The 16,252-nt window shown below is 40.0% G+C and overlaps 1 protein-coding gene across 1 annotated transcript in view; it reads right to left on the minus strand.

The window, feature by feature from the left end:
* The window catches only part of RPP40 (ribonuclease P/MRP 40kDa subunit), a 28,449-nt gene extending 12,280 nt beyond the window's left edge, over positions 1-16,169 (minus strand). Inside the window, exons 1-3 of the mRNA XM_010000973.1 lie at positions 15,890-16,169; positions 10,155-10,312; positions 559-669 (exon numbers count right to left, since the gene is read on the minus strand). Of these exons, the coding sequence (XP_009999275.1) occupies positions 559-669; positions 10,155-10,312; positions 15,890-16,169 (549 nt within the window). The remainder of the gene's footprint in view (positions 1-558; positions 670-10,154; positions 10,313-15,889) is intronic.
* Between the last annotated feature and the right edge of the window lie 83 nt (positions 16,170-16,252).

The raw sequence follows: 16,252 nt of genomic DNA on the forward strand, positions 1-16,252 counted from the left end.
CTCCCCTGTAGCCCCTTTGGAAGGTGCTGGAAGGTCCCTCTGGAGCCTTCCCCAGGCTGAACAGCCCCAGCTCTCAGCCTGTCCCCGCAGCAGAGCTGCTCCCGCCCTGGGATCCTCTCGGTGACCTTCCTCCGGGCTCCCTCCGGGAGAGAGTCCCGTCCTTCCTTCAGCAGCTACAGGGTTACAAAGACCAGAACCATCACATTCCCGCAGTTTGGCTTGTTCAGTAGCTCTGTATCTTGCCGGTTTGGCAGCGTAACTCAAGCCCTTTGGTGAGCTCCTGGCTGCTGAGCTGAGGCACACAGCACTTTAGGTGTTCTAGATCTGTATTTCCAGCCTGGGGAGTTTATGTTGCGGCCCCGGCTCCAGCTCTCGGTGTGCCCAGACCCCGCTTCCCCCACAGCCTGCACTTTCCTGGCGCTCCGTCTGTGTTTGGGTCTGCCCAACGCTGCTGCCTTCATGGCTATCGACAGCAGCATGGAAAGGCTGGTCCTTGCAAGGTCTGCGTTCCAGAACCAGGCTTGCCCACTGGAAGGAGAGATGCTACCGAGGAGTTACTGTTTCTGGCTCGTTAGGCTGATGCAGATCCACTTGTTTGGGGCACACGCTTTCCGAGTGGTGGTTTAATGAAGTGACATCCAGACCTTGCTGCTCTGTATCCTCCAGTGCCTGAGAGTGAGATGAAGCTACAAGGTCACTGGCTCATTAGCGTTTGTGGAGGAGGGCTGAATTCTGCACTAGCATTGCCTGTATAAATTGGATTAATTGCATTATTATGAATCAAAACCAGCTATGCAATCACAGAAGCCCTCTCATTTAAAGCCTGCAAACATTAATGGGTGAGGCACTATGTGATTCATGTCAGTTATTATCATGCCCACAAGCAGACGAGCATCACACTGTGGTGATCAGAAAGCCTGTTCTACTGAAGGGGTGAAAAGTTCAAGCCTTTAATCAATAATCCCAGAGATCCAGAGAGGAAATTAAGCTCAACTCAAAAGCAGCCTGTGGAGTTGGGTTTGGTGGGTTGGTTTTTTTTTTTGTGATTTGGGTTTTTTTGTGAGCTCTATGCTAATACAGCACACACTTTCTGCTAGGGATACAAATGGATGGGAAAATAAATGAGGATGAAACATGGTGGGGAAGGGTCAAGAAGCTGAAGATGAATGGTTGTGTATTCAGAGTTAAGTCAATATTTTAGTGATTTTGAAAGGAGTGTCATTCAGTGCGGCTCAGTGGAGCACTGAAGGATTCACATCACTGTTCAATTAGTTTGGTTCACGTGTGAGGCAATTAACTTTAACCCGCTTTTGCATTGCTTGTCCTGTTACAGTATATATGTGTTTTAGAGAACTCCCTGAAGATACTGAACTACTTAAAAAAAACACATTAACATTCCAGTAGTCTGTGCTGTAACATACAGCATTTCCCTGTTTTTCAGTGGGCCATATATATGCATGCTGATTGTTGGTAAATGCTGACATTTTTATTGTGTTGTTACTGGTTTGTGAGTAATTAGGTATAGGGTTTCTGTATCTTGTCAAACAACAACAACAAATTGTTTCAAACTTCAAGTAATATAAGTGTCACAGCCCTTGTAGCACTTACACAATTTTCCCAAGGATTTCAAACTAGTGACAGGGTAATGCAGTTCTACAGGAATTCACTCTCTCCATGATTGAACAGAGTTAAGGCTAATGATAGTCAAGAGGAAATCAATGCCTTGAGGTACTGGCTTGCAATAGGGAGGAATGTCTAAAATACTTCATAGGACTGGTGAAAAACTTATTTTCTTTTTCTAAAAAATGACTGGAAAAAAAAGCCTGATCTTCACGTTATGTACAATATGTTTAGTTGCAAAGACCAGCTGCTTCTTTTATGTAGTTTTTTTCACTATTGAAGAGCAACTTAACTCATTCTCTCTGGTAGATTTTCTGTTTAAAAAACCCCACACGTTATTATATGTAGAGTTTAAAAAGATCAGATCTAAACAAGTATTTGTCATATGTATTTTGAATTTGCTTTGTGTCTTTAAGATGAATCAAAATATTTTTCTTTTCAGACACTGCTTCTCTCTTTCATGAATAGTGTTTACTGCAGAGTAAAGGAAGTTGTCTAAATCTTTTAACCTTGGCTATTGTAATTAGTATATTGCAAAACAGAAACAGGTATCTCCGGTGCCTTGTTCATCTGAGATGAATAAAGTGTTCAAGACTCTGAAAATCAGCATTTCTCCTAATCAATGTCAACTGCTTTTTTCATTGATGAAAGTGGAAAGATGGTAAAGATGTGAATAATTAGCTTTCTATCCTGTTTTTACAGAGCAGTGATGGATTGAAAAAAATACCCCACTCAGACTTGTTTTTCTAGAAAATTGAAAAAAAAAAGCTTCTGCCAAGCTACTCCCCAAAGGAGCTGCTCAAGGAAGAAGAGTGAATGCAAACCATGGATTGAGTTGCTGGATGTGGTTTAAATGCAATTAAGAAACTCTGATCTGTTTCTTTTAGGGTTAAAAAAAAACAACACCCTTGTAATCTGTGGAACTTGACACTCACTTTTGTGATAGTGCAGTAGGAGAATAAATAAAGAGGTGAATTCATTTGACAAGGCTCTAAGGGAGCAGAAGTGAATTTCATCTATATTTAAGTGAAGTCTTCACCTCCACTTGCCTCCTAAGGATCGGATTTTGGTTGGGCCCCGCATGGTAAGGGGGAATTTTCATGCACTTTCCCTCTCCCTCTAAGCAGATAAATTGCTGTGCACATTAGGGCTAAGAAGATTACCAGATGCCCTTTGGGGCAAGCTACTCCCCAGTGTTGGAGGAGTTAGGATTTCTCTTCCTCTGTTCACACTACCCTGCAGAAGGTAACAAACTTGTGGCCATGTTCCCCCAGTTGCTCCTTCGTCATCTGGGAAACGTCCTAGAGGGTGCTTCCACACCCACCTCAGCCTCCCATGGGAAATAAATGTGCCCCTCTCCTTGTCCCATAACACGACAGGGAAACACTGCTGCCTTTTCCATTGCAAGTTACCCTCTCTCAGCACTACAGAGAACAGGTACTATTATTCCTCAAACTGACTAACCAATTAACGTGATCATGTTAAACTCACAGCAGTCTCGTCCTCAACCCATACTTAATTTTTACAGTTATATCGATTGGTCTGTTAAAGGATATCAGCTGTCCCTGCAAAAAAATTGCCTTGGTTATATACTTAGAGCATTGTACTTCTAGGAACATCAGTGCTGCTCCTGGGATTGCAGCAGATCACACTGTTACTTTAATGCACTGCCATAAAGATACAGAATGCAAACCAAAGAGAAAATCATAGAATCATAGAATGTTTTGGCTTGGAAGGGACCTTAATGATCATTTTGTTCTAACCCCCTACACCTCCCGCTACATCAGGTTGCTCAAGGCCCCATCCAAGCTGGTCTTGAAGACCTCCAGGGAGGGAGCACCCACAACCTCCCTGGGCAACCTGTTCCAGCATCTCAACACCCTCTCAGGAAAAAACTTTTTCCTAATGTCCAACCTGAATCTCCCCTCTTTAATTTTCAAACCATTGCCCCTTGTCCTCTCACTATACACCCGTGTAAAAAACCCTACCCCAAAATAAAACTAAGGATTCCCTCCTGTGTGCACCTTTAAAAAGAAGAGGTGTAGAAATTTACTGCCCAGGGTAGGGTGCATTTTCTCTTAAGATCTTAAGATTCCTTCCTGTCACAGCTCAAGCTTCCACTGTGCTTCAAGGAGAGGATTTGTCATTCCCACCAATAAATCAGTAATATTTCCTGTACATGTTATTGTGCACTCCTTTGTATGTTAATAAGTATTTGGCTTGCAAAACCACTGGCATTTCCCCCTCACAAAACTGTTTGTTTTACACCCTCAAATCATAAAGGACTCCACACTGCACTGCACACTTGTACAAACTCACATGGGGCTGGCTCTCTGAGGATGGGCAGCAAGGTTTGGCCTTGCAGCTTTAGTACAGTAATTTCAATCATCGTCTTGCAGTGCCACATCAAAGCTGTGTGGTTGCCTCTTTCAAGCAGAGAAAGGCTGAAGATGGTGCCAGCAGAGGAAGAAAGCCACAGAGAGAGGAGACAGTGCTCTGCGCCAGCTGGAAACCTTTTTCCCTAGGGCTGGATGGTGAGCTTGCCTCAGCAGCTCAGCCTGTGCACAGGCAGTCCCAAAGCAGCCACTGGAGTCAGCCTGATTTCTCTCTTTAATATTAGCTATGAAATCAAGCAATGGAAACTGTGTAGTAATTTTTAATAGCCACAGATATTTAAAAAGCTGCATCTTCCCAGATAAGGGCAGTATTTCCAGGAGGATCTAAGCATTTAGGGAGCAAAGCGGCATTATCAGAAGTGAAGGATATAAGTTTAAATGTAGAATAGTATATTTCATTCATCTGAGCAAGATTAATAGTTCGAATCTAGAAATCTACTACAGTAACTACTGCAGGAAAACAGAGTTAAGAGTGATTTGTACACATAAATCCATGTTTCAGTACACTTATTTTGGAGTAAATCCTAATTTTCTCATTTAACGTAATTCACATGATTAGGATTAAGGATGTTTACACACTGAGTTGTTCCAAAATGTGTATTTTATTATATTTGCAATCATGGACATGGACTTCAATAGTCTGCCATATTATAAACCACTTTTAAAGATATGACTTGAAGTTTTAAAACAATGCCACTTTATAAAATGTTATTCTCTATTAGCAGGCTGTCCTTATCGTTCCACTTGAAGGATATTTTTAGTGCTTGGACTATTTTGTAGACTACTCCTGTAATGCCCAAGTATTATTTATACATTGGCATTTTGGTGCCAAAGCACAGTGTTTTCACAAGCTGCACCAAAGTCAGTATATGTATCCCTGTCTCACTCAGAAACCATCCTCACACTGAGACTTCCATGTGAATTCAGACATTTAAGTTCCCATTTTTGAAGTTTTAGATGTACATTCTTTGCAAAATTCTTGACATTAATGTTCAAAGAATCCCATAAACATGGATTAATTCTGCAGGTTGTATTAATAAATAGGCTTTCAACCATTTATCTCCTGTCACCTGGAAGCTCTAGTGTGAGTAAGATCTAAAACCAGGTTTTTCTGTTTCTTGTTTTAAGTCCATCTTTTAATGAAATATTAAAAATGCCGCTTTGAAAGACAAGCAGTCTGTGAATTTTCATTTAAATTTAAATTTTGGTGAATTTAAAACACTTGTGTTTCCTATAAATGTAATTTTTTCTCAACAGTTTGGTCAAATGTGAGATTTCCTCTATTCTTTTTCATGCATAAAGTGTTTGAGAAAAGAAATTTAATAAAAGCTCTGCAACTACAGGTCAGCTCTTGCTTTTGGGAGCTTGTGCATCATTTGATACACAACCCATTCACAGCAAAGCAGTTGCTGGTTACCATGATGGGAAAGAACATTTTTTCTTTATAGCTTGTGTCCTTGTATTTCTGCCTGCCAGCAGTTTATGTTCAAATGAACTTCTTGCCAAAGTTGTTGCTACTGCTTCTGGCCAAATGTTTTTGGGAACAGGGAAGCCTTTGTACATGTCTGGAATTTTTTTTTTAGCTGAAGCATCCATACAAGAAACTGCACTCAGTCCAGAAAACAACTAAAGTTGGATTAGTGTGAAGACATAGCATTTCAAATAATATTTTTCACTTCACTGATTGCCTGGAGGATTAGAGCTCTCTGCAGAACATACTGAAAGGTCACCACCTCACTGCTTTTATCCACTGCACTTCAGTGTGAAAATAAAGCAAGCGATGCTTGCTGTTCAGTGCCAATACTTTGTGGGTCTTCCTGTTCTGTAATTATGACTCAAGAAAGGATGACTACATGGATTCAGGCCTAAGCTGTAATAATAAGACTTGCCCTGAACATATGGCAGGAAAGAGACATAGAATTTTACATAGAGTCATTAATCTTCAAATTTGAAACTAGACAGGTTTCACAGTTAAATTCAAGCTCTCTGCATTTGGCCAAGATAAACCTGTTGTTCTTGGAGAGAGAAGGAAGTGACTTCTGTTGGGGAATGGATGCATCCTTTTTGTGGGAGGAGTAAAAAATGCCACTTTTTTGGTCACTGGGGGGGATAAGTAGAAAACAGCATAAAAAACTAAGTGAAATTATGTACAATCTTCAGACAACAGGTAAAAAAGGAAAAGTAGGAAGGAGAGAAAATAACTTTTGAAATAGGGATTTGAGGTCATTTAACTTAGTTTAATCACTGACTCCATTCAACATTCAGAATTAAAAGGAATCCATTGCTCTTAAACTCTTGCTCAGTTCATTAGTTCATTTTCCCCCCTTAGTTGTTAAGCTGCTCCTCCTTGTCATTTCAGCCTGATTAATAAATCACTCCACAAGATAACTAAGGGCTCGAAATTTTTGTTTCCTCAGATTGGTCTGACTACTCTTGATATTGTTGAATTACCCTTAGGTCTGCAAGTAAGGTGCTTGGGTGGAAAGAATCTGTGTAGGACTGCTTTTATGTTTAGCAAATAATGGTATGTAAGGAAGAGGGACATTAGTTACCATAAATCAATTTGTAATTGAGACTCTGCAGCCTATGATTTACTTAAAAGTTTCAGAGTTATATCCTGTACTCATTTACAGCTGAGTAGGTTTGGAATTACTTCCTTAACGTCATTGAAGTTATTCCTGGTATAAAGCAACAAGTCCAATGTGTTGAGTGGTCATTGACCTACTTACTGCTACTGTGAGCAGAATAAATGTAGAGCCGTAAATCTTTCTCTTCAGTTTAAATATGTCCATGCACTTTTGTTGTTTGGGTGGGAGACGGAGCAAGGTGTGAATGGCAGTGCTCCTTATTTAGGAACATCTTTGTTTCAAAAACAAAGTGTCTACTTCTGACTGAACTGTTTTTGAACTCCTTACAGCGTGCCTTCTTGAAATATTTTCAAACTGAGGTGAGTTGAGTGATCCTTCACCAAGTAAAAAAGATAAACAGCTAAGTTTTGGCACCATTAAGTTGCTTTTAAAGTCTATCGTATTGTAGAGACGTTAGAAAGGATGTACTGAATCATGGAAGTAGCAGCCTTTAAATGTCTCATCAGTTTGGGAGTGAAAAGAAATAGGAGAGATGTGGGATTTGTCTTTTTGTTTTGGTTGGATATGAAACTGGAGAGAGAAGCTGAGTTACAGCAGATTAGTAGTCCAGATGCCAGCAAAGGAAACATATTTAGCTAAACTTACTCTTAAGTATTTAATGTATGATAATGTGAACTATGTAATATCTGCAGATGGCTTGTAAATGGAACTGCCCTGAATTGTGCCAAGCTGGTACTGGGAAAGAACAAGAGCCTAAAAGACCTGTATTAAGGTTGCAATCCCAAATCATGATGATATGAATCATGATAATATTTTTTGATAAGGCTTTAGTGCCACGATCACATACTATTTACGTGGCTAGAGGACTTGAACTTTATTTGCTTCAAATTGCAAAGAATGCCAGAAGGGAAAGAATGGTCCTACCATAGGGATAAGTGACTTTTAGCCTCAAGGGACTAAATTTTATTTCCACATCTGATAAAAAACACTTAGTAAGGTTATGCAAATTGCTTACACCAACTTGGTTAGATACTGCATGCTGTTAACTTCCTACCCTCAGAATCCAAGCAGTCAGATTTCTCAGGTGCTGAGCATTTGCTGCTGCTCTAGCTGAAATTAAAGGAAGTGATGTTCTGGACACATCTTACAAACTGATAAGCAACCTCAGAAGTCAAGTGGCACACTTCCCAAACGGGCACTTAGAATAAATGGTGACTTTTTACTTCTTTTTCTCACCTCAGCTCTCTAATGGTAAGATCAGGAATACTTAATCTCATAGTAGTCTACTATTTCTGAAGCACTTTGAGGATACTGTGGTGCTGAGCACTACAGAGGATCCTGTGAGGAAATCTGAACCCATCTTCAGAGCTGGACTGGAATACTGTTCAATAAAGAAGGCCCTACAGCTGCACATTGAACAATGCAGAAAAAAACAATGACACCACCACTGAGTAACTGTCCATCTTGTGTGCTTAGCAAGACAGTCCAAAGACAGCATAATTAAAGGCTGTAACCTAAATGCTACACTCAAAAAGGCTGCATTAAGGTTACAAAGGCAACGTGACTTTGGCAATTTCTAGCATATCAGTGCTCAAATTTCTATTGCAACATTCTTTTAACATAGATTTTTTTTGTGGGTAATTAATACTAAGTTCTTCTTTACTCTTCAGAAAAAAGTAACAATGCATTGATTTGATGAAATGCTGCATACATCCCCATTTAAATTTGGACACTACGAAAGAGTAGGCAAAGTATATTTTATTCCCCTGACTTAGCAGGACAGGGTTTATCTGTATTTAAGATTGCTGCTGTTTAGCACAAACTTTGATTAGGCTACTGGGACTGATCTTGAAAGAAATTGCCATGGATTCTGCAGTGAGCGGGAGCAGCCATGAGTTTGTGCATGAAACTAGGCACAGATATTCATTAGCTAAATTTAGCATTATTTCACTAATTAGTTTTCTATTTTATCATGCTTATAACATTTTTTAACATCAGCCTGGAGCAATGTATCTCCCAATCCTGCAAAGCAGTGACTTCACTGCAATTACTCAGATGTTGTATCTATGTGTGTATTTGCAATTGAATATTTGTTAAAATGATTTGTAGGCTTAGGTCAAATTATTTTACTTGACCATCAGCATCACTCTGGTTTGGTCAGGAATTCTTTGCAAATTTCCAGTACAGGTACTGGTCAGTCTGATCTCTATTCTTTCTAAGCTGTTCTGTGCATCCAGATTTCTCTATTGCATTTGTCAGTGCATGCAAGAAGTCTATCATTTTCCCAGCTCAGGCAATATGAGCACAGTAGAGGGAGGGAAGAAGAAATGGCTTCTTAAAATGTAGTTATTTCATTACATAAAAAGTGATTAAAGCATCTGCTTTAGTTTTCATAATAAGATGCTGCAAATCTGTTAACAGCTAGAACAGTTTAAGATTATTTTGAAAATGGGAAATAGTGTATTTTCTAACAAAATTGCCAATTCTTCATTGAAGAAAGTGTGTTTCTTATAAAAATAACTAACTGAAGAATGGCTTACTCTGAGACACAGCACATATTTTTTTAATACCTTGCCTTAAACTTTGACATGACAGGTTCAGCTGCAACCCTGACTACATTCACACGCCTCCCCCTCCTCCTTCATCCTCTAACCAATGATTCCTGCCTTCTCTCCCCACCGGGCTGCACCAAGTTACTTCTTGAAGTGTGCTAAGACACACTTTCATTTTTGTTTGGTGATCTGTTTCTGTCCTAGATCAGTACTGTGGCAGGATCACATGTGCCTTGTATCGAAAGGCTTCAACACTAGTTTGCTTCAAATATCAAGTGGTCCTGTTTTTGAAGTGCTTTCTGATTTAAAAGTGTTCAGCAATGCTAGTTCAGTTTGCAGGACAGGTGATCCTTTGTATGTACCTTCATTTTTTCATTTGGTTGCTGGAGAAGGAACGCATTTGCAATTAAACAAAATGTAAAAGCAATTACAATCAACCACACCACCAGATGGAGCTTCTTTTCTGCCTTTCCAACTGAGGGTGCTGAAACCGTGGTACTGAATTCACTGGGACTGTGGGACTTAACTGTCAATTTATAGTCAATGAAATAGAAAAATCTCTCTCTTTTTTTTTTTTCTTTTTCTTTTTTTTTTTTTTTTTCTTTTTTTGTTTTTCTTTTCTTTTTGACTTCTGTTTATGCAGGGCTGAGCATCCCTGCATTCATGTATGGCTGTTTCAGTGATCTTTATCTGTATACTGTTAATGATAGCTATTGTGCCAGTCCTTTGCTTTTGCAGGGTTAGGCTACAGCACGAAGTCCTGCTTCTTGTTCATGCACTTTTCGAGTATGGGCTTACTTGTTAGAATGGCACAGTAATATTAAAGCAGCACATATCTTTCCTACTGTAAAAACTATTAACATGCTTTGGAAATGCAAACCTCTTTATTCAGACCGCTACATAATATATTTTATTCACTGAAATTCAACTCTGAAGTTCTGTTTTGTGCTTTTAGCAGTACTGTAGTGTGCTACAGACACCTCCTTGCTGGCACATACCTGCATCAGCTCACGGTACAATGTTCCTAAGTCATGCAAATCAATATAAATAACTGTGATAAACATCCTCTCTCCTACAGGATATCTACCGTCAGGTACTGGTTTGCTGTCTGCTATCACAGCTATCATAGCAACTGGTTCCAAACTGTGAGACAATCCTGGGGAACTGCAAAGAGACAGGGTTAATTTCATTCCTTTTTGGTGGGCTGGAAAACCAAACATTCAGGCAAATGATTTTTAACATTAAGTTTATACAACAAGATTGCTTGCAAAGTCTATCCCCTTGTTTTAACCCAAGTGAAAGAAATGATCCTGACATACAGCTTACCCGGCTGTCACTGCTGGACTGAAAAGGTTGGCCTGTGTTTGCCAGAAGTTACTAGAACAGGCTATATTGCACAACTCAGTTTTCCCAAAAGACAGGGAGGTATCTGAGCTGATGAGGTCAGGTTTCCATTCCATTATGCTATGTCAAACACAACCCTAAAGACCAGCAGAGGCTTTGCCAGCTGACTTCATGAAGGTCCTTCTGACCAGCCAGCCAATTCTCTTGCCCAAGGAGAGTCCAAATGAGCTCATGCTGCTATTGATTTTGAGTGAGCAACATGCCTTGCTGCTTGTGACCAACACAGAAATACAAAACAGAATCCATGTGGGCACAAGTTTGTGTCATTTTCCATTTTCATGTCTCATTTCCAACAGGCAGATATCTAAAGCCTTAGAAGGAGAAAACAAAGGGCAGGAAAATTGAATGCCTCAGACATGTAATGTTCATGTGCTCAACAATTCAACAAGTTGGTCTAGAGATGTGTTATTTAGTTGTTTATATACTTTCTAGGAGTTCAAGCATTTGGAATTTTGGAGTGTCCTTAGCCAGGAGGTGAACATATTTTTTCTCTGAGTAAATAGCCTTACAGAGCTTTAGAAAAACGTTTTTTGTTTTCCAGAGGCAGTCTGCTAGGTGGCAGGGCAGGAGCAAAATCCAGCAATTTAAGACAGATGACAAGAAAAAAACATCAATTACTCTAATAGCCCAGCAACAGTCTTGGGGGTAGAATGCCCCTTATATTAAACTCTGGGTAAAATGGAGCTTGCTTTCTTAAGTCCAAAAGAATATATAAGCATAATAAAGGGCAAGAACGTGATCCATATTATTTTTTTGTTGTTTGCTAAATAAAAAAATATACATAAACATAGAGGTTTTACATGTGAGAAGCTGGATCCTAGTGCTCATCAGAAACCTTTGAAAGAGATGTGGTTCTGCAACTTTCTGGAGATCCACGTTAAAACAAACAAAACCCGTAAAACAAAACCCTTTTCAACTCCTATGCTGCAAATACTTTTTGTAAGCTGAAGCCATTTTTCTCACTGATAATCTGAACTTTTCACTTTCAAAGACTGTCTATCTGTGTTAAACTGTTGAAATGCAACTGACAGGATGGCAGTTTGTACATGGGAGGGTTTTTTTATAATGATACAATTTACTGATTAAAAAACTGACAAATTGCTTGAGATTTTCAGTGTATCACACAAATATAAAAAGCTTGGATAAGTATTTTTTAAGACAAATTGAATCAAATTAAATCAAATCTTGACACCTAAGAGCCACAAGAACCAAATAACACTTTTGAAATCTTTGTGAGTTGAAAGGTTTTGTGCAACATGGTTTTGTCACAGTTAATGCCAACTCCAGTCTGAATGTAGTGTTTGTTCCAGCACTCAGAATCTTTTTCATATGATTTCTGCAAAACAGAAAGTAAAAAGAAAAAAAGATTAATTGTTTTTTTGCCATTACTATGTATTTGCTTGTCACAAGGAATGTGCTTTATTTTATACCAGATGCAGAGAAATCTCAGACCTACTGAAACCAATTACAAAACTCCAGCTTCAAAGAGATCAGCATTTCACCCAAGTAATGGGATGTTCCTTTCCTTATTGCCAAATGCTCGGTGTAAGTAACAGAAAAGGATATTCCACATCATTACAGGAAACGCAGCCATTGCTGTAGTTCAGGAAAACTGAACAAATATATTTTCATATATTTAAAGTAATCGCTACAACCATAAGGATTGTCAGATGCAAGTCTGCTGAGACACAAGACAAATTAACCAGCAGATGTCTCTGAAATGGATTGTCTGAGAGACTCAAAGTTCTAAAGAACTTTGCCTGCTGACCATCCTGCAGAAATTAGGTTTAAATCTTTGTATTTAAGATTTGGATTTAAAGTAATCACTTCTACATATTTGTTTCCATGTCAGTAATTTTTCCATTACAGATCTAATGCATGCCTTTTTGGAGTACAGCTGCTCAGTTTTCCTGAATAAGGAAGAGAATCAGGTCTGATAATCTAACTTCTGAATAATTTCTATTCGTATTGTATAGAGCCACTGATCTTTTCATTCAGTGTTTGAACATCCTCACAAAGATAGTAAACTGAAATTCTATCCTTATTAAAAACACTGACAAACTAGAATTTCCCACAGGATAGGGAGCTTTTTTTTTTTTTTTTTTTTTTTTAAATAATTGAGGAGGCTATTAATATCCTTCCTGCCATTTTTGTCCAAGCAATGTGACTGTTAAAATTGAGATGAAGAACTACATGATTTTCAAAGTGAAGCAAAAAAGTTCATTCAGAATGAATGCTGCTAGAATTTATGAAAAGATGTTATTAATTTTGTGTATGAACAGTGGTAATCCCTCTGTATTTCTAAATCCGTGAAAATTGTTTCACAGTGCTTAGGAGTCATTACTCATTCATGTTTTCTGATAAGCCATTGTCACAGGAGATTTTCTTCTAAAAGACTTGAGTGGGAAATTGGAGAGATTTGGCACATTTGAACGAGGTACATCCAGAAGTAGAACACTTTCCGCTTGCACTAACTGGAAAATCTGCTAGTTTGGGATTTGAAGGTTGAAGCTAATATTAAAAGTGCAGAAAAAGCAATGATGAACAGTGTTTGAATGGGCTTCTGGATTACATTGTGTGGTTGAGTTGAATCAGCAGAATCCTCCAGTTACTTGACTCTGGGTTTCTGCAAACAAGTATTTTCATGTTCATTTTGTGTCCAAACGATGACAACTATTGAGCCAAGCAGCTCGACAAATGTATGAAATTGCACATCAAATAGAGCTCTGAACCAAAACATCTGTCCTAATGAATCCTGAGAAATACATACCCATGCAATCATAGTCAGAAAAACAAAACCATAGATCACTTACCACTGATTTGAGCTTTCATTTTATAAATATATATATATATATATATTTAATTTCATTCAGTATCCATCTTAGGATACAAATGCTCCTGCAAGATGTGTGTGTTCAAAGCAGGATGGGGACAAGGTGGGCAGTTAGGAAATAAGGGGGAAACGAAAAAAGAAGGTGCTGTGTTGATTCTGTATGTAGTTTATGACCTTAAACACAACTGGTCAAAGCTCAGGGAATACAAAAAGCCTCCTGACTGTGAATCTGCTCCCTGTCTCTTGCTAGGAAATCCCTCTGCTTTAATCTCAACATTTTCTTTAGTAACAGAGAAGGTAAATAGTACTTAGAAATCCAAGACCCACATTGCCCCATTCTTTTAAGTGAATCCATTTTGAAATACTTAAGAAACAACACTAAATGCCTCCTTAGCTAATGTCCACTGGCATACTTTATCGCATAGTTGAACATCTGTTATAAAGGTTTATCTGATTTTAAATTACTCCCTTCCAGAAGGGTAGCAATTGATTACCACTGAAAATCGACTTCCCTTTGTGTGCCATTAATTGCCTGATTTAAATTCTCTTCATACAATAAGGATTCCTCTTGCTTAACTGCTTTGCCTTAATCCTGTGAACAGTAGTCCTTTTTTCAGGCCTGTCTCCCAGAGTTATGGAATATATAAAAAATGTATATTAATTGCTAAAATATTACTTAACTTTTAACTATATTTGCAGCATGTTGCTCTTTTTGCTTTCCCTTATTTTGGCTGAACCTTTCCCATTTCTCTCTAATTTCTAGACAGCCAAATGGTCTTGCCTTATCAGCAAATGGTACATTTCTTCCCTTTACTGCCTAAAACATTCGTTAGTGATTTGGCAAGACGAAAAAGCATGCATTAGTGGAATAAACACCACATGAGGAAGTAAAGGTTGGCTTCTTAATTACTCTTTTCTTCACCATAAACCAGATACTACTTCAAAAAAGGAAAGTAGTAGTGTCGTACTCTTGAAGACATTGTAAATGCTAAGCACCATTAACTCCACGCCACCTTTTTATTTTTCTTCATTCCAAGTTGGTAATTTGAGGTGCCCAAGACAGGCAAGTCGTGAGGTCCCATTTCCAGGCAGAGGTAACACTTGCACTGCAACTTGCTTTCATCAAAATGACTGCTGTCAGGCCAGTGGCCCAGTGTTGTTGCCTACTGCTGTGTTACACCACTGGTGTGTTGGGAGTGACAGGGAAAGCAGCCAAAGCCATGCCTGCCTGCCTGCCAGCAGCCGTGTGCAGGAAAACCATCACTCCCCTCCTTCTTGTGCTGCATCACAGATGAGTAACTGAGGAGGATGCTCTGTAGTGTACTCCTGTTAAGCTGGAGCTGGTTAGTTCAAAGAGCTTGAACAGTGGCACAGCAGCTCACCTGGACTGGAGCAGGCAAGGGAGAGCTCCTGTGAAGACTTGAGCCAAAAGGCTGGTGAATGCAGCCGCTTGCAGCCACGTGCTGGTGACAAGCAGTTGATGGCAAACTGGTACTTGTTGTGTTTTCCGTTAGCACAGCTGGTGCCAGGGGGAATGTTTGTCCTCCATTCCTCTTCTTACAATGTTCTGAATTGAAAGACTAACAAGAGTCTGATAATTTGGCACACCTGAGTAACTACTCGCTGTTCAATTCTTCGGTCAAGGTGCAGTAAGAACATCCTCACAGCAGTATCTGAGAAGAAAACTGTTTAGTGATGTTTCTCCTGCTTTGACATTCATTCCTCTGGGAGATCCAGACAGCACACTCAGTTGAACTGCCCTGTACTCACTCAAGCTGGGAATTCACTCAAGTTTTTGGCAACCAGACTGATGCTAAAAATAAAACTAACTACGCAAAACAAACAAAAAAACCCAACCCTCTGATAAATCCATAGTGGGAGTGCATTGCTTCGCAAAACACTGTTTTATTTGCATATGCTTTTTAGTGTCTCCTCCACGGAAGAAAGTAAGAACGGGGGAAGTTTAATGAGGTAGCATGCTTGCAATCGTCCGTGCAAGTCACCCCCAGACAATAGCAGAGGCAGGCACAGAGTACAGAACTCAGTTTGGAAAATTCAGACATATGGATCTCACCATGCTAACAGAAGTATTTGTCACGAGGATGTTGTTTGGTATATATTACACTCAGAAAATAAAACCGAGGGGGATTCTCTTTATTTGTTTGATAGGTAAAGCATTTTAGGGGGTTGGTTTTTTTTGTTGTTTTGCTGGTAAGTGGAAACTTTGAAGACATTCTGACTTTCAAAACGGGGGTGTGTGCACGTGGGCGCGCGTTCCTGAGCTCTTGACTTCCCATGGGCAGATCCTGATCCCAACTGTGGGGGGAAAACGGTCAGAGATTTGCTAACAAAACGTATCACGGTTTAGAAAGCGAATACCTTTGGTGTTCGTTTTACCTTTGGGGTCTCGTCCTCGCGTTCGGGTCTCAAAGCTTTTCTCTGCGGTTAGGAGGGCTGGACACCGATTTAAACGTCAAAACTGGGGGAGCCTCAAACCCTCCGCTGCAGATAGACGGAAACTTGACGACGAGCGCGGCCCGGGGCAGACCGGGCGCTCGAGAAGGCGGCGAGGAGGAGGTTGCAGGAGGAGGAGCGGGGGGGGATGTGGCTCAGGGCGGCCCGAAGGGGCGGCTCGGCTCCCCACTTTTGCCCCCGGGGGCACGACTACGACTCCTCGGTGGTACCGACGCGGTGCTGGGCGACGTCCTGCTTTAATGCTGACTCTCTGCGGGTTTTCTTCGGGGTATCTCCCGGTGGGGAGGGGAGCGTAAATCATTATCACGATGCTAAGGAATTACAATAATAATGAAGTCTGCTCCAGCAGCCCGTGACCCCGCGTTTCCCCCCCGGGCTGGCTCT

The sequence above is a fragment of the Chaetura pelagica genome, unplaced genomic scaffold (genome assembly GCF_000747805.2).
Source record: "Chaetura pelagica isolate M959 unplaced genomic scaffold, ChaPel_1.0 scaffold104, whole genome shotgun sequence".
Classification (NCBI taxonomy): Eukaryota; Metazoa; Chordata; class Aves; order Apodiformes; family Apodidae; genus Chaetura; species Chaetura pelagica.